The 24,707-nt window shown below is 46.8% G+C and overlaps 1 protein-coding gene across 1 annotated transcript in view; it reads left to right on the plus strand.

Annotated features, from left to right (window-relative positions):
- Positions 1-20,655, plus strand: part of PHLPP1 (PH domain and leucine rich repeat protein phosphatase 1) — a 212,597-nt gene extending 191,942 nt beyond the window's left edge. Inside the window, exons 13-17 of the mRNA XM_019463835.2 lie at positions 2,344-2,474; positions 7,317-7,421; positions 14,951-15,145; positions 17,418-17,646; positions 18,557-20,655. Coding sequence (XP_019319380.2) covers positions 2,344-2,474; positions 7,317-7,421; positions 14,951-15,145; positions 17,418-17,646; positions 18,557-19,672 — 1,776 coding nt within the window. The 3' untranslated portion in view covers positions 19,673-20,655. The remainder of the gene's footprint in view (positions 1-2,343; positions 2,475-7,316; positions 7,422-14,950; positions 15,146-17,417; positions 17,647-18,556) is intronic.
- Positions 20,656-24,707: the final 4,052 nt, after the last annotated feature.

The raw sequence follows: 24,707 nt of genomic DNA on the forward strand, positions 1-24,707 counted from the left end.
GAAAGCCTGAAGAGTCCCGGTCACAGAGCAGTATGTGCAGAGCGCAAGTGAGAACATGACACACGCGGGAACTGGAATTAACTGTGACACCGCTGAATATAGAGCGCAGGGAAGCAGGTGCTGGAAGGTGGAGATGAAGGGCCTTATTTGACAGGCTGAGGAGTCTGGTGGCAGATTGGAAGGCAGTAGGGAGTGACTGAAAGACAAGCCCGAGTGCGATCAGATGGGATTAAGCACATCACAGTCCCCCTGACAGCCCTGTGGGGAGTGGGCCGGAGGGAGATGAGACAAGAGCAAAGTCAGGACCCCCGCGGTCCCAGACCTCCCTGTAGAGGCGACAACACTGTGGGACAGGGCACAGGAACTGGCTGCAGTGATTAAGGGCCTTGGGGGGAGGGGGAAGGGGGAGAGACAGAGGGACTTGATGGTGGTAAGCACCACTTCTGAGAGGATTATTTATAAAGACAACGCCAGCATTGTCGTCATAAATAAACACCCTACTGAACTCATTTTATAATTTGGTAATTTAAAGAATGAGCAATTTTACACCGGCAGAGCTATGAGTGTTTAAATCATTAGGTGAAATTAGAAAACGATGCCTATCAATTTCATAAAATTCCATAATGTTCTGAGATGTCTACAGTCTTTCCCCATAGTTCATGGTCTGACCTTGTTTTTGTTTCTGTCAACCACCCGTTCTAAGTTACGCACACCAGCCAGTCCTCAAGCTTGTGTTTCATCACTGCCCAGCACATAGCACTGGCAGCATTTGCCTTCTCCGTGCTGATGTACACGGACTATCCTGATGGAACAGCCCATCTTTAGTATTCTCAGTATTAGTGGTTTTTCATTACAGTCCAGTTGACTATTGATGCAACCATTATTTATAAATGGAAAAACAAAACAAAAAGATGACCACCTCCCTATTGATGTTTAGGCTCGATGAATATATGTCTTCTGCCATTAAAGGTGCTAGGAGTCCAGATATGGAATAAGTGATGAAATTGTATCTACATTTATGTTTTTTTTTAATTTTTGTTTATATTAATAAGAAAAATTGGATACTAACACTGGTTATGTTAGGGCACTACATATAAAGGCAAGTTTTCTAAGCTTTTCCACTTGTCCAACTTTTTATAAAGTGGTTACAACACTCTCATAATACAAAGTAATTAAAATTACAATATAATTTTATATCGTTGCTACTGCTTGAGAGCAAGGGTATAAAAGATTTGTGTGGAAACATTGCATTATTTGAAGTCAGTTGAGAATATTTTTCTCCAAAAATATAGGTGTTCATTCGGTCTCTGTCCCTCCCCAATCCATAACAGATTTAAGTTAAAATTTTTTCCAAAAAAGATGATTTTGTCTGCTTTAAAGATTCTGAAATTCTTGGATACAATTTGCCTTTCAAACCATCTTAAGATTTTTAACAGGCTCTTGAGGCATTTTCTGAAATCATAAGAAGGTGCAGCCTCAAGCTGGATAATTGAATTCTTCCTACCCCTTTCTGCCAAATTATGGATTACATGTTCTTTTCTCCAGAAAAATTGCCAATTACTCCTTTTCCCTCTTGTCGATGGTGAGCCACCTTCTCCTCCGGTTCCCTGCTCTCAGAACACAAACGCAGCACCTCTTTTAGGGCTTACCTCAGTTTTGTGAGAAAGGAGGTATTATCCCCATTCGCAGATAACACAAGTTTTGTTCTAATCAACATGCTGACCCTTTTTGTCATTGTTTTCGAGTGATTTTAGGCAGGAGCTGGTGGAAGATCTAGGTACTGGATGCCTGGGGGGGTGGGATCCTTATTTGACTCCTGCCTTTTTCCTTGCAGGCGGCAGGCAGGCCCAACAGCTAGTCTTTTACCAGTTTCTTATTGAGCTTCTTTTGAATTATCTTCTCATTTTGAAGGTGTCCCTGCCTTCCTCATCTTGCAGGTATTTTGATTTAAGGAAGCCCCTTCAAAGTTCCATTTCGATGTTGACTCTACCCCTTATGGCCATAACAGGTGTGGAGATTTTGTGAGCAATCAGAAAAACCATCCTTGGGATTTTCAGCTAATGCTTGTTGTTTTACATGTAGAGATAAACTTAAAAAGATAACGAGGGGGAGAATAAAGAACACGGGTTTTCTGTGTTAACCAAAGAAAGTGAACATTTTAGCTGCAGATAGCAGAATCTGTTTTAAATGTTTATGGGAGGGTAGCAGACAATCTTATTTTTCTGCACTTGGCCAGCATAGTCTAGTGAATGGCAGACTGATTCTCAAGCAACGGGTAGGAGCATAGAGCCACCTGAACCACTTGTCCGGGCCATCACTTCCGGTTTCCCCTTCTTGTTGCAGTGCGTGGACCTGAGCTGTAATGAGCTAAGCGAAGTCACTTTACCAGAAAACCTGCCTCCAAAACTACAAGAACTAGACCTGACTGGAAACCCCCGACTTGCCCTTGATCACAAAACCCTGGAATTGCTGAAGTAAGTATCTCGTGATGCCCTGCAGCCCTGTCCACGTTCACGGACAGCGCGATTTGTAACTCAGTGAAAACATTAAACAGTATGAAGTGCCCGGTGGCTTCTTAGCTGTATCTACACACATTTGGAGCGATTTGTGAGTCCATAGTTCACCAGAATGGAGGGCCAAAAACAATTTCAAACAGTTGGATACTCAAGTGTCCTTTCAGAAAGTCTTTGAGGAAGTATCCAGGCAAAAAGAGAATGAGAATAATGAATACAAAGGGGGGGGGGGGTGGATATAAAGAAAAACTCGGAGGAGAGCCATGAATAACTAAGACATAAACTTACATCTCAGTTACTGAGGATATGGTGTGATGCTTAATGCAAATGTTAGGAAAGGATTGAAAGAGATGCATGATGTGGGAAAAACTAACAATCTGGTAAAATGCAGGTGGTTTAAACAAAACTGGGAGTGTGGGATAGTTAGATCCTGCTAAGTTATCGTGTTTGGGGAAAGAATTCATTGATAGTGTCGTTCTTGATGTCGACAAAGAATTGCAGGTTGAAGTTCACTGGGCAAAACATTAAAGGAGGAAACCTCATTAGAGAAAAACCGTCTTTAAAAATTTCTTCTCACACAACTCTAAATGTCTGTCAAGAGAATTGTGCTTCATAATTGAATATTATATAGCCATTAAAAACAATGCTGTAGGAGTCCCTGGGTGGCTCAGTCAGTTGAGCGTCTGACTCTTGATTTTGGCTCAGGTCATGATCTCACGCTTCATGGGTTCGAGCCCCACGTCCGACTCTGCTGACACCTCAGAGCCTGGAGCTCCCTTCAGATTCTGTGTCTCCCCTCGCTGCCCCTCCCCCATCCATGCATGCACGTGCACCCTCTCTTCTCTCAAAATAATACACTTAAAATGATGTAGAGTTAAAGATCCCTACGTATGAAGTTCAATGAGAAGAATATTTACAAAATATTTGTATGGTATGTTCCCACTTTTTCCAAAATAAATTTGTGTGCATGTGTACACCTAGAAAATGCCTGCAAGGATATACAAATGTTAAAATAGTGTTATTCTCTGGATGATAGGATTATGGATGGTCATCATTACCTTCTTTAAACTTTTCTGAATTTTCTTGCAGCCAGCTTAAGTCTCGGACACTGACACACGTTAGTCATTGTGTTTGCCTTCTATGCTTAAGCCCTGTTGTGCTGTCTCCTGCTAAACGTCCTCTTCCGTTGTCTTAGAACAAAACTGAAAAGGAGGAGAATTTTAAAAGAGCAGTCATTAATATTATCCTAGGTGTTTACTGCCAGCTAAAATCTGAATATCGCTCGAGGCGATTCCTGGATGGAATTGGCCTAGTTAGTGCCTGTTTGTTTCAGGGACTGATTGATTTCAGTCTATAATTGAGGAGTACTGCCTAAGCAGAGTGTCCTAGGAGAGCTGCAGGGGGTCTAGGCGCTCTGTACTTTTTCTCAGTGGAGCCTCGGCCCAAATCCTTGAGTCTGTCCAGACCTCAGCTTTCTCCTCCATATGATGAGGAGGAAGTCCTAAGAGACTTCTAGAACTAAGAGTACCTGGATTATCAAAATATATTTTCATCTTAACGCAGCTAGCTTTTGAGTATTTTTATAAATATATGAAATTTTGCATAAAACAATTATATCAAAATTAAGTTGAATTTGTATTACACACCAAAATAAATTAAAGCTAAATTAAAGAACTCTATAAAATGAAATAATTTCTAAAAGTAAGAAAAAAATCACATGAATATATTCACAAGCCAGAAAACATCTTTTTCTGTCCAAAAGTGGGAGGTGGGGGTGGGAGGGTGGGGATCGCAAAAGTAGAAATCAATATATATAATTGGTTTTGATATTTCTAAGTATTTAAAAATACTTTGTATACACAAAAGTTTGAAATCTCTTTCCAGGAAAAAAACCAAGAGTAAATCTAAAAGGCAAATGACAAACTAAGAAGAAACAGTGGCAAAAAAAAAAAAACAGGAAAAATACAAGCATTAATATTCTTGTTAAAAAATGTTCTTAGAAGAAAAGTACTCGAACAGCAAATAAGTGAAGGAGGTTAACATTTCACGAAAGAAGTACAGATAGATGCATGAAAATGTCATGTTCAAACTTACTAGTATATCAAGGAAATATTAATACTTCCCCCCTCAAATTGGTGCTGCTGGAGTACTGTAAATTGAACATAACTTTTCTTAAAAGCTATGGACTCTGTGTATCAAGCCTTTAAAAATATTCATGTACTTAGATCAAGGTTTTCTATGGCAAAATTCATTCTAACAAATAATCAGAAATGTGGTATTCATTTTAGGCACAGAGGTGATCATCAATCTAATTATATTTAGGATGAATATAACGTGACATGGGACAATGTTCATGACGTAATTTAGAAACAAGATGCAAAACCACATATTTATGATTACCCCACTATTATCCATAAGAAAAATCTATTTGTTAAAGTCTCTGCAATGGACATGTTACTAGACTGGCCTGAGCTACTACAGAGCATCAGATGTGTGTTCTAAGATTTAAAAAAAAAAAAAAAAAAAAAAAGACATGGGCTCCTGGGTGACCCGGTTGTCAGACTCTTAATTTCGGCTTCTTAGGTCATGACCTCGCAGTTCGTGGGATCAAGCCCCGCATCAGGCCTTGTGCTGAGAGCTCAGAGTCTCCTTGGGATTCTCTCTCTCTCCCTCTCCCTCTCCCTCTGCCCCTTCCCCACTCGTGCTCGCTCACTCTCAAATAAGCTACGAAAAATAAATTTAAAAAAATTTAAAAATTTTAAAAAGGAACAGACAATGAAATCACAGTTTTTCTTTTAAAGAATTATTTTGAGAGAGTTCTCATGGGGGGGGGGGGGGGGCAGAGAGAGAGAAAACCCCAAGCAGGCTCCCTGCTGTCAGCGCAGAGCCTAACACGGGCTCCACCCCAGGAACTGTGAGATCATGACGTGAGACGAAATCAAGAGTGGGACACTTAATCGCCTGAGCCACCCGGGGGCCCACATAACACTTTTATGTAAAAATGATGCCTTCTGTTTCACAGCTGGGAGGCTGTGGCTTCTTAATAACTTGGAAGAGCTTCCGTATCTACTGTATTTCTTGTGCTGTTGGAGGGGTGGCCTGTTTATTCTGTGTGAGACCGGGTAAGGGCATAGGCTGACGCTTCTGCGTGACTGTGACTGAGCTCCGGCTCGCATGTTCTCTCAGACTCCTCGGAAGATGTGCAAGAGTCAGCGTTCAGGTAGTTTGGGACAGCTGCTCAGCCACCCTGTATCAGCTGGGCAGAGAAGGAGAAACCCCTGCTTCACTGGGAAGCGTTTGGGGGGCGGGGGCAGGTCAAGGATTGTTTTTTTTTTTCCGTTCATACTCAGGCTAGGGGAAAAAAATAGCATACTCAGGCCGGGAAGTGGCATTATTTCTTTGAAGGCTCTGTGTTCTATAATAAAAAGCATAACTGTCTTTAGAAATGAGCCTTCAGTTTTTCTCTGGAATTCAGAAAGGCAGCAGAGATGCAGTGAAACCCTTAGTGATGCCTTATTAAGAAACCCTTTGCATGTGCTTACCGTTGTGCATGGATGAAATCTGCTAGCAGGGTCCCATGAACAGCAGATAACGGCAGACTCATTCAATGCCCCTCTTTTCTTGGTAGGAATGACAACTTCTGAAAAGAGGATAAATAGCCCTGCTGTAAAATAAGGTATTAATCTCATTTCAGGATTTTCCGTTGGTGCTTTTTTGGCTTTTGAGGATAAAGGGAAGAGCGAATGTTTGCTGCCGATTGAGAGTAGAAACTTTTCTTTCACGAAATATTTTTAAATTTCAAAGAAACCGCCACCAGCTATTTCTAAAATCAAAGTGAATGCAATTAGATATAGATTTCCTTCTTAAAGTTGAAGGGTTGTATTTTGGAGTTAATGAATGCCAACAGATAAATTCTTGGGGTCATGACAAAAGCGTTTGTGTTAAGAGACGACACACATGATTTTTCTCTTAAGTGATAGAGGGAGAAAACCAGTAGCAACTTATAAGTGGGATTAAGTTCACCATGCGGTAGCCAGCCTTTTTAAAAACCTATTTCACATCTGCAGAATTTCCTGTTGGGGGGGGGGGCACAGAATGCTTTCTAGTAGGGTGGATTTTAAAAACCCCATTCAAGAGTTTATGCTTTTAGTATTTCAGTCTTGGGTCCTGTTGGGCCAGTTGTGGCAAGTGAGATGACTTCTCTCCCAGTTTAAATCCACATAGTTCATGTGTGATTTGTTGAAATACCCCTTTCATAATTTTATGGTTATTAGTCTTAGCATGAATGGCCGTGCGAGTGAGGAAAGAACCGGAAGCTTCGGGGATGGCCAGTCCTCAGGATTTGTGAAACCTCTGAAGGGGCGAAATGGGCAGAAATTGGATTTGAGGATGAATGTTGCAGAATTTGCTCACAGCATTCAAATACAGTATAATTGTGGCTTAGATTTCTTACTTTTCAAATCTGGTGTTCATGTTGTAAGACTACACCCAACGTAATGTTTTCTTTTCTCATGCTGAGGTTGAGAGGGGTCCTTCTCGCTCCTGGGAGACAGCCGCCATCTAGGGCGATGTGTAAAGGTCTCTAATAACCACCCTAGGACGCTGTCGAAAACGAGTTTTGAGGCTCTGTCTATATAACGCTCCTTTGCTTTCGCTTTGTTGAGTAGCTAGTTCTTCTGGCTGATAAAAGATTTCAGACACATTAAACACAGGAGTGGTAAGTACCTGGCGCTTAGCAGACAAAGGTAGCAATTCACACATTATTTGATTCTAACGATTCCCGTCTCTTCCTTTTCTCGTTAGTAACATCCGCTGTTTCAAGATTGATCAGCCTTCAGCGGGAGATGGATCTGGAGCCCCAGCTGTATGGAGCCACGGCTACACCGAAGCTTCAGGAGTGAAAAACAAGTGGGTGAAACTCTGGAGTGAGAACCACCTCCCCCCCACCTCCTTTCTTTAGTGGGGAAGATGCCCAGTGCTCGCACACACTTTCCTCGGGTAACGTTTACTTGAACAGGAGTCCCCAAAGCGAGGCCACCTCATGACTTACATTTGAACACTAGGTTAAGCCTTGCTTGGCATCACACACTCTTCTCTTTGTGAGATGTTGCTAGGATACGGCGTAACTGACACATCACGTCTGTGTGAGACTCCAGTGTTTGGAGAAGACGTGAGTATTGAAATGCATCCCTGCCCTTTTGAAAAGCCTCTTTATCTTTCTCTGAAGCCTGTTTGCCAAGCAAAACAGGGGCTAGTATTAAAGGAGAAGTAGCCTTGATTGTCCATATTCAGTCACTTCCGGTATTGATTAGTCAGGGTTCTAAGAAGCTAGTTTTTACAATCTAAGTTATCCTGGAAGGAGTTTCATGTTCATTCCCTGTGACATCACCTGCTGGTCCGGCCACCGGGACTTGTCCGTCTCAGTTTCTTTTCCTTCCTTGTCCTACATGCAAATATTGATTTTCCTGAGAATTGTAATCAAGCTCTTCAGGCTTGCTTGCTTTTTATGAAGAGGTATTAATAATTAGTACCAGAAAGGGAAACAATCCTATAAATTAGAATAGTCATAATTAGCTAAGGTATCAGAACACAAAATATTGGAAACAGGGAAAGAACCAAGTGGAACACGATTCAGTACTACCTAAATTAGTATTCAACCCTGGGTTCACATCAGAATCAGGTAAGGAACTTTAAAAAAAATAATCTTCAACCAAGCCCAGTATTTCAGAATGTTTTAAAATCTCCCCCAGGTGATTTTAATGTGCATCCAGGAATGGGAACCACTGACTAGCTGAATACCTTTCATGGAAAATAAAAGGTACAGTTGTGGTTGCCATGCGGACTGCTTTCTTCTTTTTTGAGATAGAAAGTAGAATCAATTCAAGTTCTGGGTCTGACACATTGAGCCCTTCTTCTTCCCCTAAGGGTGTGCCCTGGCTTTGTGCGGTCCAGAGAATAGGTCTAGTCCCCATCTCGGCGCCTCTGTTCCATTTGCCTGATAAAGGTTGTGCCCGAGCTTTGGTTGTCGTATTCGTTCTGTGTATTTTGCACTGTGTTATCATTGTATTTGGGGGAGAAATCAGTATATTCCTTTATTTATTTTTTTTTTTAATTTTTTTTTAACATTTATTTATTTTTGAGACACAGAGAGACAGCATGAACAGGGGAGGGGCAGAGAGAGAGGAAGACACAGAATCGGAAACAGGCTCCAGGCTCTGAGCTGTCAGCACAGAGCCCGACGCGGGGCTCGAACTCACGGACCGTGAGATCATGCCCTGAGCCGAAGTCGGCCGCTTAACCGACTGAGCCACCCAGGTGCCCCTAGTATAGTCCTTTAAAGCACCCAGAGTTCCTTTCTGGAGATCTTTTTAACTTAGAAGACCTTATGTCTTGGTTATAATCAAGTGTTCTAATTCTAGACCGCTGTGTGAAACCAAAGGTTGGTTTTGAAACATCTCTGGATATTAAAACTATCTACTCGTATGTTATAATGAAGAAAGGAACCAACTAGGTTTTTTTTTCCTGCATAATTCCCCCTTCCGTGTTACTTTTAAATATGTTGTTATATTGAAGTATGACATAGGTGCAGAAAAGTGAATAAGCGTACAACTCTGGGAATGGTCCTCAAGTGAATACATCTGCAGACCACCATCTAGATTAAAAAATACAATGTTACCGGCACCTCAGTCAGAAGTCCTTGTCACCCCTGGTCCTCCCTTCATTTCCCCTTGCTCTTTTACCCTTTGGTTTTGCCAGAAGTCTCTCAAGCGTTTTGTTTTTGTTTTTGTTTTCTAATTGTAAAGAGGTCATGTAGGGGCACCAGGGTGGCTCAGTCGGTTAAATGTCCAACTCTTGATTTCAGCTCAGGTCATGATTTCACGGTTTCCTGTGTTGAGCCCTGTGTCAGGCTCTGCACTGGCCTTGGGGAGCCTGCTTGGATTCTCTCTCTAACACTCTCCCTCTCTGCCCCTCCTCCACGTGTGTGTGCATACATGCGCACACTGTCTCTCAAACTTAAAAAAAAAAAAGATAAAGTGGTCGTGTAAACAAGGAGCTTGCTGCTTGCCATCTTGAAGGAAGGAGAGGAGCTGTCCCTGCCTCCCAATCTCAGATGTCTGTTCTCTTTTCTCCCTCCCCAAGGGGTGCAGTGTTCCCTCCCTATCAGGTCATTTCAGATCCTTTGGGGAAACCCAAGCAGGAGCTACAACTGGGTAATTTAGATTCTTTCTCAGACTAAAGAACAAACAGGAAACCTCAGTAGAAAAGAATCACTACTCTATTTTTGAAAGATGTTTTTATGCACCCCCATTCTGAGTAGCAAGGGGAGCTTACAGAAGGAAGATGGAATTATGAGTATTAAATTTTACTTTGCTTCAAATAGCCATATAACTTAGGATGACTTATTAACAAATGGAGGCAAGGATTACAAAGTGCTAAGAGCCAGGCTACCTGGCTTTGAACCTGGGCTTCCTACTTTTCTGCTGTGTGACCTTGGCCAGTTATGCAGCCCTCTTCGGCTAAATTTCCTCAACTCTCAAGTGGCACTAGAAATCCTACCTGTCCAGGGCACCTGGGTGGCTCAGTCGGTTGAGCGTCCGACTTCAGCTCAGGTCATGATCTCACAGCTTGTGAATTCAAGCCCTGCGTCGGGCTCTGTGCCAACAGCTCAGAGCCTGGAGCCTGCTTTGGATCCTGTGTCTCCCTCTCTCTCTGCCCCTCATCCACTCGCATTCTGTCTCTGTCTCTCTCAAAAATAAACAAACATTAAAAAAAAATTTTTTTTTTTTTAAATCCTACCTGTACTCATAGGGTTATTGTAAGGATCCCGGGTCACACACGTGTGCAGTACTGGGAACAACGTCTGCCATATGGTAAAACCCCATTTAAGTGTGAGCTATGCTTAAGGATAATGGTTATTACTGCTATTCATCTCCTAACTCCTTGAGAGCTGGGATTATCTTTTCAGGTTCAGATCTCTGTCTAGGCATCATTCGTATCAGGTGCTTAAATGTTTATTATTACCTAGAGAGTAAGAAGTTACCTATATTCAATAAACTTCACCCTTGTAGGAGCACAGCTCTGCAGGTGCTGATGAACGGCACTATGTAACCACCACAGTCAGGGTACGGGGCCAGTCCATCACACCCAGAATTCTCCTGTGCCCCTGTGTTGTTGTCATCCTTCTGCTCACCCCAGCCCTTGGCACCCCTTGACCTGTTTTTGTTGCCTTGGTTTTGCCTTTCCTAGAATGTTGTATAGATGGAATTATAGAGAATACAGCCCCCTCGGTCTAGTTTCTTTCACCTAGCATAATGCATTTTATATTCATTCATCTGTGATGCCCCATGCTCCTCTTATTCATAGTTTATTCACCATTCGAAATAGATTTAGGATATCTCAGGTTTTTAGCAAATACAAGTATAAATGCTAGAAAGAGTTGCATATAGGTTTTTGTGTGAACGTTACGTTTTCTCTTGTGTAAATACCTACACGTAGGTTTATATATTTAATTTTGTAAGACTGCCCAATTCCTTTTGATAATGGCTGTACCCTTTTGTATTCCCAGCTGCAATGTGTGAGAATCCTAGTTGCACAGCCTCACCGGTGCTTCCTGGTATCAGGTGGTGGTGGCAGTGGTGGCCATTCTAACAGTGGTACCTCGTTGTGGTTTAATTTTGCCTTTCATGATGACTAATGATATTAATCATCTTTCCATGTGTTTATCATCCATCCATTTTGGTGAGAATGTATTCTTTCACATTAAATAGAGCTGAATGTATTCCTGTAGACACCCTTTATCAAGTTAAGAAAATTCTCTTCTAATCATAGTTTGCTAAGAGTTTTTATAATGGGTATCAAATTTTGTCATAGGCTTTTCCTGCATTCAGTTGAGATTATCATATTTTTGTTCCTTCATCTGTCGATATGGTAAATTACATTGATTTTTGAATGTTGAATCAGCGTTGCATTCCCAGGATAAATTCTACTTGGTCATGACATATTACCCTTTTTATATGCTGCTGGATTCAATTTTCTGGTAATTTGTTGCTCATGTCTATATTCATGATGGATATTAATTAGCATGTAGTTTTCTTGTGATGTCTTTGACTTTGGTGTCAGGGTAATGCTGGCCTCATAGAATGAGTTGAGGAGTGTTTCTTCTTCTTTAGTTTTCTTGAACAGTTTGTACGGAATTAGTATTTCTTCCTTAAATGTTTGGTAGAATTTACCAATAAAAGCCATCTGTGCTTGGAATTTTCTTTGGTTTTTAACTACACATTCTGTTTCTTTGCTATGGGATTATCTATTTCTTCACAAATGCACTTTGGTTATTTGTGTCTCTTGAGGAATTTATCTCTTTCATCTAGGTTTCAAATTTATTGTCATAAACTTGTTAATATTATCCTTTAAAATCTGTAGGATCTGTAGTAATGGCACTCGCTCTCTCCTCCTGATATTGGTAATTTGTCCTTTTATATATCAGTTTGGTTTAAGATTTATTAATTTTATTGATATTTTCAAAAAAAAAAAAAACCAGATTTTGGCCTCATTGATTTGTCTCTATTGCTTTTGTGTTCTAGTTCACTGACTTCTTGTTTTTATCTTCTTCTTTTTGTTTTGCTCTCACTTTTCTAATTTCTTAACGTGGAAGCTTAGGTCACTGATTTGAGCTTAGAACATCTAATATAAGCATTTAGAGCTGTAAATTTCCTTCTAAGCAATTCTCCAATGTGATTGAAGAATGCACTTTGTTTTGTTGTTGTTTTAATATTTATTCATTTTTGAGAGTGAGAGAGACAGAGCATGAGCAGGGGAGGAGCACAGAGAGAGGGAGACACAGAATCTGAGGCAGGCTCCAGCCTCCAGGCTATCAGCACAGAGCCCAACACAGGGCTTGAACTCACGGACTGTGAGATCATGACCTGAGCCAAAGTCAGATGCTTAACCTACTGAGCCACCCAGGTGCCCTGAGAATGCACTTTGAATGACTTGAATCCTTTAAATTTATTGGGACATGTTAGTGGCCTAGAATATGGTCTACACTGGTAAATATTCTCTGCATTTTAAAAAATGAGTATTCTGCTGTTGTTGGGGTAGGGTGTCCGTTAGGTCAAGTTGGTTGATACTGTTGTTGAGGTCTTGAATCTCCATACTGATTATCTACTTGTTCTGTCAATGGCTGAGAGACCATAATTATGGGCTTGTCTGTGTCTCCTAGTTTTATCAGTTTTGCTTCATGCATTTCAAAGTTGTATTAAGTGCATAAACATTTGAAATGTCATAGCTTTGTGATGAATGCACTGATCCTTTTCATTATGAAATGACTATTTCTGTAATCTTTGTTCTGAATTATACTTTGATATTAATGTAACTACTCCAGCTTTCTTTTGACTGGTGTTAGCATAGTAGGTCTTTTACCTTTTTAACCTATTTGTCTTTTTATAAAATTCAGTTAGGTCTTGCTTTTTTTTTGATCCAGTCTGACTTTCTTTTGGGATAGTGTTTAGACCACTTTTATATTTAATGAAATTGATATGGTTAAATCGTATCAGTTTTACAGATCATTTTAAATGATCTTTATCATTTGTTCATTGTTTTCTATTTGTTTCTTTATCTCTCTTCATTCTTTTGGACTATTTATGATTCCATTTTGTTTAGTGTTTGTAGTAAAACCTTTAACTTCTTATTTGAAGGTAAACTGTAATACTTCACATATAAGAACCTTTCAGTGTGTGCTTCCACTTCCCCTCTCCTGGTCTTTGTGCTGTTGTCATGTTTTACTTCTGTTATAAACCCCAAAATACATGGTTATAATTTGTAAATAGTCATTTTTAAAGCAGTGTTTCTCAACTTCAGTACTGTTGACGTTTTGAGCCAGATAATTCTTGATAGTTGGTGGGCAGGGGAGGGAGGTGTTTCTGTGCACATTACAGGGTGTTTGGCATCGCCCCTGGCCTCTACCCGCTAAGTGCCAACAGCACCGTCGCTCCCAGCTGCGACCATCAAAGATGTCTCCTCGGGGGTAATTGCCCCCATTGAGAACCACTCTTCTAAAACGATCTTTAAATAAGTTTTATATTTACTCATCTATTTGTCATTTCTTGTACACTTCATTCTTTTATGTAGATTCAGATTTCCATCTGGTATTTCCTTCTGCTTCATGTATTCCTTTTGTATTTCTTATACTGCCAGTCTTTTTTGTGGGAAATTGTGCATCTGAAAAGGTCTTTCTTGCACCTTAACTTTTGAAAGCAATTTTCACTGGTTTAGAAATCCAGGTTGACAGCTTTTTTCAAGGAGTACTTTAAAAATTTTGTTCCTCTACCCTACTTGCCCGCCTTTATTCCTGATTTTCAGCAATTGTTACACTTTCCTTTCATTTTCTTTTGTTTGCTATTTGTTGAGTTTCTTGTATCTACAGGTTTACAGTTTTCATCAGATTTGAAATCTTTTCAACCATTAACTTCTTCAAAAGTTTCCCTGTCTCTGCTCTGTTGAAGACTTGGGTTCCCTGTGCTTGAGGTTACCCCGCACTCACTAATGCCCTGAATTTTTATTTGTCCGCCAGTCCTTTTTTCCCTCTGGGTTTCATTTTGAAGAGTCTGAGGGCCACGGTTAAGTTACCTGGAAACAATGGGATTTGGGTTCGAGACTCTGCAGGCCTCCAGAGCAGGCTCCGCCCGAGGCCCTAACCACCCACCCCCCTCCTCCAGAATCTTCCTCCAGGCGATCAGCTGGGCAGGCCTCAAGCTCGCTCTCTGACCTGCACTTCTTATCATCCAGTGTCTGAATACTGTTGTTTCAGAGGTTTTTTTTTTCCCCTGCCTTTTTAAGTTGTTTGGAAGAAGATTAAAAGCGTAAGAAAAGGTCCCATTGTTTTAGTTGTTACTCCATTTTGCCCAGTGTGAAAGTTCTCTTTAATAAATGTTTTAGGACCGAATGTGAACCCGTGGATTCAGAGTCTTGTATTATCCCCCATACTTCCTCTTCTCGGGTTTTTCACTGCCATTTAAAAATAAAATCAGGGGCACCTGGGTGGCTCCGTCGATTCAGCATCTGACCCTTGATTTCAGCCCAGGTCATGATCTCACCAACCATGAGATCGAACCCCATGTTGGGCTCTGCACTAACAGCGCGGGGCTTCTCTTTCTGTCTCCCCCTCTGGCCCTCCCCCAGTCTCTCTCTCTCTCTCAAAATAAAGCTAAAATCAGAAGATAGGGGCTGGGGGGAGCCAGGTGTGAAGTATCAATGTTTATCATTCTTTGCTTTACAGAAAATTAGTTGATATGAATCAGCTGGGGTGACTTTACCTTAACTTATTCTTAACCTGTCCGAGGTCCTGAAGGAGGAGACAAGGCTGTTAACAGCGTGGGTCTGGGCAAGGAAAGATGACTTAAGACGTCTTAGCCTTAGGACCGATCACTCTTGCTTTGCAGGTTGTGTGTCGCAGCCCTGTCGGTGAACAACTTCTGTGACAACCGGGAGGCCCTGTACGGGGTGTTTGACGGGGACCGGAACGTGGAGGTGCCCTACCTTCTCCAGTGTACGATGAGTGACATTTTGGCCGAAGAGCTGCAGAAAACCAAAAATGAAGAAGAATACATGGTCAATACGTTCATTGTTATGCAAAGGTGAAGCACAGTTCCTGCCGTGTGTTTTCTTGCCCTTCTCGTGAGCGTTTGCCCGACAGTCTCAAAGCACTGTTGTCACATGTGGGTATTCAAGATGCATTCAGGTGATTTGCTTTTGCGTAAGCATCGGGGACACACCGTGTTCCGTTTGAGACATACTGATGTTCAGACAACTTTGGAGGAGGCCGAGTCAATGACAGGAATGTAGTTTAGAGCTTTTGGTCACCGTAGAAACTGGAATGTTTTTCGTAACTCATAGGGATGAATGTTTACAGGCGTCCCCTCCTTCAAAGAACTGTGCCTTCTTAGGTCACTTTAATGGCTTTGTAGGTTGTGAAGGAATTGCCTATTAATTCTGTCCTGCAAACACTCGTGCGGGACCGGGAACCAGTGTGTGAAGGTCAGGAGAACAAGGATGAGCTTTTCTCTTCCTCTCCTTTTTCTCTCGCTGGTTTGGAGCAACCTTTAAAAAAATTCTTTTTAATGTTTACTTATTTTTGAAGGAGAGAGAGAGAGAGAGGCACAGAATCTGAAGCGGGCTCCAGGCTCTGAGCAGTCAGCACCGAGCCCGACGCGGGGCTCCAGCTCATGAACCGCGAGATCATGACCCGAGCCAAAGTCAGATGCTTAACCGACGGAGCCACCCAGGCGCCCCTGTGGAGCGGCCTTTAAAGTCACCCTGAGTCATAAACAGCGCCTCCCGAAGAGCTTGGTAGAGGCAGCTCCAGAGGGGGGTCTTTGCTCCTAGGCTCACTTGCAGATTCTAGTGGGCGTGTAGCAGTAGCAGCTAAATACTGGTAGCGGCTAACAATTAGCGAGCCCTTAATACGTACCAGTCCTCGCATCACATACACTTTACCCAGTGAGACACTTAGTGTGACTGTTCTTACTTGACTGATGGGAAACTGAGGTACAGAGAAGTGAAGCCAGCTTCTCGTAAGGGCTATTAGAGGGGCAGCCAGAATTTGACCTGGGGCAGCAAGACTCCACAGAAGGTTCCAACCGCAAGGCACATCTATCTCCTTCTCTGTTTTTACCATGGTGTCCCAGGAAGAAAAGCACGGGTGTATCAGAAACCGAACGCCCTTCGCACCCCCACCCGGAAGAGGCCTGCTTATAATTTTATAGCCAGGCAAGCAAATAGGAAGTAAGAACTTAAGGACCTTAAACTCTGGTTCCTAGCTGTGCCTTTCACAAGTACCATCGGGTTTCTGGCTTTGCCGAGAGGGATCACTGTGCCTGTGAAAGGGAGAAAGCAGCCCAGCTGGTCCCGGGGGTCCGCAGGCCGGAGTTCAAAGACCTAACTGTCAGCCCATCTCCGGGGTCAGTTGTATGCCGCTTCCTTTCCCTGCTAATAGGACACGGCACACACAGTCATCTTTTCCGCCCTCGGGGAACTGGGTTTTTGCGCGTGACATCCTGACGCCTTCGAGTGGGCAGCCCCAGTTTGGTTTCCATTGCTGGTACGGCTGCTCCATGTGGGCTGAAGGCGGGTCTGCCCTCGTAAACAGAGGAGTCTGTCCGGACCTTCTTGCTGGTGCAGAAGCAAGAAGTCAGGAGCCCAGGAGGCCTTGCCCTCTGCGGGGCTTGTGGTAGGATTTCTTGGCTCTCTTTGTTGGAGCTTGTAGGTGCTTTGTGCACTCAGTCTGTGGGGTGCGGGGTGGGGTGGGGGGTCATGAATAAAAGGGTTTATCACGAGCACTTTGGAGCTTAATTACTAGAAAGGCCTTCCTATGAACATTCTGGAATAGATAATACTGGCCCACGTAAGACAAGAACGTGAACGGTCCGGTAATTAAAGGCTTGTCCCGGAGACGTCCTTGTAAAGTCCAAGTACTTTTGGGGCACACGCGTCGGCGTATGGTTACACCTGTCTAGTGGTCTCTTCGGTTTCCTCTGCTGGGAGCAGAGAGGATGTAAAGAGGTGGACGGAGAGCAAAGAGGCCCTTTTCCTGCTGTCCCTCGGGGTGTGGTAAGTAAGGGAGCAGCAGGCTGGACGCGGCAGGACAAGGGTTCCTCTGGTGGCAGAGTGACACCCCCTCCCCACGCCCCCAGGTGTGAGCACACACCTCAGGGTAGGGGTTGTCCGAATCCACGGCCCTTTTCCTGGGAGAAGCGGAGCAGTGCTTGCTTTGGTGGCAGAGGCTGAGTGGAACCCCCAGGTTCCAGGTTTCCTCCCGGCCCCGCCCGGGGCGCACGGCCCCTGCTGAAGGAGCGGAGCTGCTGTGTGATGCGTCGTGCGTGGGTTTGACTCCCTCTCTCTGCATTCCAGGAAGCTGGGAACTGCTGGGCAGAAACTTGGAGGTGCTGCCGTCCTCTGTCACATCAAGCACGACCCCGTGGACCCAGGAGGGTCCTTCACCTTGACCTCCGCTAATGTGGGGAAGTGCCAAACGGTTCTCTGTCGGAATGGGAAGCCGTTGCCTCTGTCCAGATCATACGTCATGAGCTGCGAAGAAGAACTGAAGAGAATTAAGCGGCACAAGGCCATTATCACCGAGGTGAGGAGGGCACCGTTTTCCTCGGGATGTCGGGGAGGAGGGGGCCAGGGTCAGGGCAGAAACCAGCAACGTTCCGAATCCACGGTGCCACAGAGCAACTCCTTTGTGGGATAGGCCTGAAGGCCTAAGGTACAGGGTGGCAGAGCAGTTCTCCATGGCCTGTGTCAGAGGCTGTGCCCAGTGCTTGGGGCCCTTGCCTCCCTCGGCTGATTCCTGCAAGTGCCCCTGTGCAGGGGAGCGTGAGGGCGCTGCCCCTGAAGTCGGTCCTCGGCTCTGCCGCTCGTGGGCTGGGCCTTCTGAGCCTCTGAGCCTCTCATCAGGAAAGGAGGAATGGTAATGCACCTGTGCGTCTTCCAAGGCCAATGTGAGTGCCAACGTAAAAGTAGCTAATTGTGATTTCGGTTCACACCTCCTGTTCCCTCTGAGTGGTTTCTAACCAGGGGCTCCTCCGCACCTCCCCCACCCCGGACATTTAGTCGCCTCCGAAGAGGGTTCTTTTCATGCCTTTGGCAGGCAGTAGGTACCGGCAGGGCGCCCCGCGGCCTCCAGTGCCCGGGACGGCCCCATAACGCAGAATGATTCGGCCTCGGTGCTGACAGTGCCCCTCTTGGGACACCCTGGGAGGCACTGGATCTGGGCCCTGGGAGTCCTGCTCCCCCCCCACCCCCTCACCCCAGGATGGTGAGCGCACACTGCATGTGTGGAAAACGGTGCGGGGCTGCAGAAGCCAGCCTGCCCACGGGACGTGTGCATTCCCCCGTCATTGATGAAACGCCCAGAGCCCGGTAGACAGTGGGGAAAGCTTGCCGTTCCGGAGGAAGAGACGCATCCCAGACAGGCCTTGAGTAGGGCCGGCGGATACTCCCCGTCTCCTTAACGTCGATTCGCCCCCCCCCCCCCCCCCCCCCAGGACGGCAAGGTGAACGGAGTGACGGAGTCCACGCGCATCCTGGGGTACACCTTCCTGCACCCCAGCGTGGTGCCGCGCCCGCACGTGCAGTCCGTGCCCCTGACCCCCCAGGACGAGTTCTTCATCCTGGGCAGTAAGGGCCTGTGGGACAGCCTGTCCGCCGAGGAGGCGGTGGCGGCCGTGCGCAACGTGCCCGACGCCCTGGCGGCCGCCAAGAAGCTGTGCACCCTGGCGCAGAGCTACGGCTGCCGCGACAGCCTCAGCGCCGTGGTGGTGCAGCTGAGCGTCGCCGAGGACGGCTGCTTCTGCTGCTGCGAGCTGGGCGCCGGCGGGGCCGGGCCCCCGCCCAGCCCCGGCATCTTCCCGCCGGCCGCGAGCGTGGCCGCCAGGGACCGGCCGGCCGACGCGCTGGGCGTGCCGTCGTCCAGCAGCGGCATGGCCTCCGAGATGAGCAGCGAGCTGTCCACCTCCGAGATGAGCAGCGAGGTGGGCTCCACGGCCTCGGACGAGCCGCCGCCCGGCGCCCCGGCCGAGAGCAGCCCCGCCTACGCCAGCGAGCCGCGCTGCGCGCTGCACCCGGTGGGCCTGGCCCACGCGTTCCAGCGCCAGCTGTCCAGCGCCACCTTCTCCAGCGCCTTCTCCGACAACGGCCTGGACAGCGACGACGAGGAGCCCATCGAGGGCGTGTTCACCAACGGCAGCCGCGTGGAGGTGGAGGTGGACATCCACTGCGGCCGGGCGCGGGAGAAGGAGAGGCGGCGCCCGCCGCAGGGGCCGGCCGAGGCCAGCGACGAGGGCATCGTCATCAGCGCCAACGAGGAGGAGCCGGGGCCGCCCAGGAGGGCGGACCCCGCCGCCGGGACCGTGGGGCGCCGCCGGGCCAACGGCTCCGTGGCGCCCCAGGAGAGGAGCCACAACGTGATCGAGGTGGCCGCGGACGCGCCTCTCCGCAAGCCCGGGGGCTACTTCGCGGCGCCGGCCCAGCCGGACCCCGAGGATCAGTTCATCATCCCCCCGGAGCTGGAGGAGGAGGTCAAGGAGATGATGAAGCAGCAGCAGCCGCCACCCGCCCCTGCAGCCGCCGGGCCCGGGGGACCAGCTGCCAGACTGCTGTGACACGCCTCTATGACACCCCCCCCCCCCCCCCCCCGGGCGCTCTTGAACAAATAAACTAACCCAGAAAGACTGAGTTGCAAGAGTCTCCCAGGCTCACGTTAAACCAGGGGTTCACTCCACGCCCTCTCCCGCTTTCCCACCCTGTCTCGGCACCTAGTCCTGGGCTCTCCCTCTGTTGGTCATTTTGTTTAAATAATCACCACTTTTCTTCTAGCGATGCTTTACGTTTAACTTCTTCCCCTAACGTATCAGATGTGTAAAGACAAAGAACAAAAGGTTTAATATATTACAGAGAAACGGTTAATGATAATGTACTATTTTTTAAAATGGCTTTTTCTTGTTTTGTTTGGAGGGCAGGGTGCGTTGCCAGTGCTAAATGATTTAATAATATTGTAATTCTGTATTTCTTTGGGGGAAAAGGTTTTTGTTTTTTTGTGTTTTTTTTTTGTCTTGAAAATGATAGACATTTGTAGAATATGGAGACTAACTCCTAGGAGTTGCTTTACTCTGTCAGGTGACTTAAGTCACTGGGATTCACTAATTTTCTCTGAGAGAACAGTTGATTGAGAAATTTCTATTGTAAATAGCTCAGTGCTGTATAGTGACGCTTCAGACGTTTTGTAGTTTTGGCGAAAGGACAAGCCTGAACGACTGACTTTTCTCTTCCTCGCCCCCCTCCTAACCTGCCTCCGGCTCCTTCGGTGTGGAGGCTGAGAGCAGCCAAGGGGCTTCTGTTCCAACCAGGTGGATCTCAGGCCACTGGAAACTAACCTGCACACAGGGGCCTCTGAGCCGTTTTTCTTCCCCTCCCGTCCCCACCCCCTTGCCCTCCGCAGACACTTGGTGTGTCCCTTACTGCTGCCACAATCAGCATGACTGTAGAGCCTTCAACTAGATCATTTACATACCGAGAGTTCTATTAAAGCAGAATGCACAAATGAACATGTCATAATTTTTGTTATAATAAATACGAAATTTACAAGCATTGGACCCATCTGCTTTTGTCCCAGGAGCCAGGTGGGTCTAGAAGATGACGGCCGGCTTGGGTTTGGAACGAATGGATGTGACTTCAGGGCTATCAGATACTTCTGACTGGTGCTGTTTGTTTTTGAAGGGAAAACACCCAACAGGTTAACCTGCATTGAATGAGGTACTGGAGTCAGCCCTGTGGTTAATGATACAAAGCGCTGATCTTCAAGCCTTTCTGCTTCCTGTTATTATCACCTGGGGTGGACATTAAGACAGGGGGGTGGACAGAGGCTATGCAGAGATCCCTGGAAGTTCCTTTCCAATTCTCCCAGGGGCCCCTTGACCCACAGGAACAGGTTAATAGACCTTCGTGTGAACGGGGAAAGTCAGGAAGTGGTTGCCTCACTCTCCTTCGCTAGCAGAAACAACGTTGGCACCGTGGGATCCACTAAGAAACCCGGTATTGCCAGCTGACTTGCCCCATTTAGAGACTACAGCGCCTCCCTTCACCCCCACCCTGCGTCTTGTGCACCGTGTGTGGAAGGTGCTGGTGGTCATTCTGTCTCACGTGGACCAGCTTCCCAGCCACACCTGTCTTCCTTTTCAGGTCGGCCCTTGTGTGGGACCTGGCTGGTTCCGTGACAGGACAGGGCAAATAGTATTTCTCAACCTGTAGACTCGGTGAGGGGCAGTCTGTTCTTTCACTGGGGTCCAGATCAGTGGATCAGCCCGGTCTTGGTGATGTCCATGCTTCATTCCGCGTCTGGCTGCATGTACACGTGCTCTTTGAAAACCACCAAGGCCGTAGAAGGATGTGCCCATCTTAGCCCAATAAGGGACCCAGGCATCAAGGGACTAGACTGCCCAAGCCCAGGCAGAGCTCTCCGTTCTAGACAGGAAGCAAAACCGGCTCAGGATCTACCAATCCAGACCCTTCTACCAACGCCTTGCCTTCTTCAGGCTTTGCCCCGCCCCAGGGGGATCCGAGCACGCTTGGAAAGCTCTGGGATTTCACATGAGCGCCTTATTCGCTACAGAAGAGGGGGCGCCGGGGCCTGTCTATGGAGCCCGGACACCCACCTGATCTGACCTGGTTTCTCTTGATTGCTTTTGTCACAGCGCCACCTGCTGGTGAGATCAGACTCTGGGTAGAAATGGGCTTACTCGGTTCTCGGTTCTTTATCCTTCCTCCACTCTTCCAGAAGAAACAAAGTTACTTATCATTTTCTTAGCAGCTGCCAGAAAGCAATCCCAAGCACCCAATAGGCAGAGAAGCTGCATTAACCCTTACTGTGGCACCAGGGCAGGTCGGCCTTGCAAGGTGGGAAAAGGAGACGCAGACGAATCAAAAGGTGTAACCAGAATCTCAGCATGAATCTGGGAGAGAGGAAGTCAGGCTCCAACATCCACTGAGCTCCCCATTCCCCGGATGAGAGAAACACAAATCCATGATGTGTGTTAGGTCTTCAAGGCCCACATCCGAGACTCCGCTCCCTGCTGGCACGGCCCAGCGCGGAACGACGGAACATTGTCGTTTGTGAGGACTCCCACGTGAGCACTGGTCAGACGGCACCGTGAGTTCACCCGCTACAAAGAGAATTTCGTTCAGTGTGGGATCGCCTCCCAGGGATCGAACCAGATAATGTATTTAAAGTAATTTGTGGAGAGGAAAGCCTTATACAAGCGGAAGTATTGTCGCGGTTGTGAATGAACCAATGACGGTCACCGGTAAGAACTGGGAGCACAGCAGAAGTACCTTTTGAAATTAAAAGCTCTCAGAGAAACGTCTGCTGGAGGGGTCGCAGGTGGCAGAGATGAGGGAACAGTAGAGAAAATCGGCTTTTCTCATTTCTGGCCACTAAATCTCATTTTGCTTTTAGTTCATCCTCCCACAGAAATTTCCTGCAGATTAACCTGTGCAAGCTTTTCAGTGTCACTTTCGTCACCCGTCTCTCGTGAACTGGTTCTTACCGCCGCATATGTGAAAGAGGACAGTAAAAGGCTGTCCCCATCCCATGCCAAAACACAACTGCAACCGAATTCAGGCTGACTTGGGCACACCTGCTGTCCTGATCAGTGAGTGACAGCACGAACAACGCGAGGCAGGCAGAGCTCTGGACCAGTAACAGGAAGCAAGTCCCCGGTCACCGCAACCCCCCATTCACTCAACAGTCCAGACGCAGGACACGCTCACAGGACCTCAGATGCAGTGGGGCTTGGGGGTGGTGATGGCAGGGCCAACCACGTGGGGTCCTGAGTGAGCCAGAGGGAAGATGGACCAAAGACCCTGCATATTGTCCCCTCCCTTGTAGAAGACTAAGGTTGAACATTTGACAGGAGGAAATGGGCAAAGGGGTCCCCGAGGCCACCTTCCATTTTCTAGGCTGTGGGTTAGAGTAGAAAGCCATGCTGTCCCTTGCCTGCTTGTTGGGCTCTGATTTATGAGTCCCTTCATTTTATTCCAAATCAGAAACACGGGGGTGCCTGGGTGGCTCAGTTAAGTGTCTGACCCTCGATCAGCTTGGGTCGTGATCTTGTGGTTTGTGGGCTCGAGCCCCGCATCGGGTTCCATGCTGTTTGCATGGAACCTGCTTGGGATTCTGTCTGTCTCTGCTCTTCCCCCGCTCGTGCTCTTTCTCGGAATAAATAAACTTAAAGAAAAAATTATCCAAAGCAGCGTATATCCTGTTCAAAAGGGGAGTAGCAGGCAATTTTCTGTTATCTGCTTATGACCAACCAGACTACGGTAACGGTCATTCCTCTTCTGAAAGAGGTGGAATTAAAACTGGCTTTCACCTGAAATTATAAGGAAGTTCTAGTCATTACCATTATTTGGGTCTTATTCCAAAGACTGTACTTTGCCCTAATTACTAGTCTTCTCTATTGAAAAACGTTGAAATGTCAACAAAGATCATTTTCCCAAATGTTGTGCCTTGATGTTGACTCTGTGAGCTCATTTAATAGGTCATTGGCTTTTCTGGGTCTTTAAAAAAACTCCATAGGGGCACCTGGATGGCTCGGAAGGTTGAGCGTCTGACTTCGGCTCAGGTCACGATCTCACAGTTCGTGAGTTTGAGCCCCGTGTCGGGCTCTGTGCTGACAGCTTGGAGCCTGGAGCCCACTTCGGATTCTGTGTCTCCCTCTCTCTCTCTGTCCCTCCCCTGCTCACACTCTCTCTCTCTCAAAAATAAACATTAAAAAAATCTTTTAAAAAAGAAAAAAGAAAACTCCGTAATTAACAGCAGCTTTCCATTTAGAAATCGTGCCCTAAGCCAGCGATACAACCTGCGTGCAAACTTCACTCTTCCATTTGTTTTATCGTCTATGACACATTTGAAGAACTGCTTGAATATTCCTCTCCCTAGAACATTTCGGGAGGCTAAAAATAGCTCTTTAAGATCTCCAGTCCAACACAGCGACGCAGGAAGAACCTGAACGCACCTCCGGCGCTGACGCCTCACATCTACAGCTATTTATAAAGCAATTCCTCCTGGAGCCGAACTGAGGGCCGACTGAGCAGCTTCACCAAAGACAGAGAACAGCAAGAGAGAGAGACAGAGAGACACGGTAGCGAAGGGAACCCCAGCCTGACACCAGGAGCTGCAGTGGGGACACTACCGAGGGACCATGAGCAGATTCGTCTGCGGTGAAGCCCAGAAAAAAAAAAGCCACAGTTGAAAAGCGCAATGAAAATATAAAGGAAGCAGGCCCGGAACCCCACGCAGTGGCGGCCGGGGCAGAGAGGCTGTCCCCCGTGTTAGTGCCGACGGGAGCGGGGGCTGGGTGCCCTCGCTGACCCGTCGCCCCAGGGAGTCGCCGGCTCCTCCTGGCCCCCACCGGCCCCAGCTGTCCCAGCAAGAGGCCACCCGAGGCGCACGCGGAACAGCCCTGCGCAGCACTCACTACAGCTCCCAGCGGCTCACCAAGGCGACGCGGGTGCAGAGCGCACTGCGACGCTCCAGTCCCGGGCCACGTGGACCACAGAGGACTCACCCGGAGTCCCGTCTGCGGAACCCACCCCCGACCCCGCCCCCCCCCCCCCCCCCCCCCCCGGGAGCCCCGGCCG

This window comes from Panthera pardus, unplaced genomic scaffold (genome assembly GCF_024362965.1).
Source record: "Panthera pardus isolate Hobbes unplaced genomic scaffold, ASM2436296v1 HiC_scaffold_15, whole genome shotgun sequence".
Lineage (NCBI taxonomy): Eukaryota > Metazoa > Chordata > Mammalia > Carnivora > Felidae > Panthera > Panthera pardus.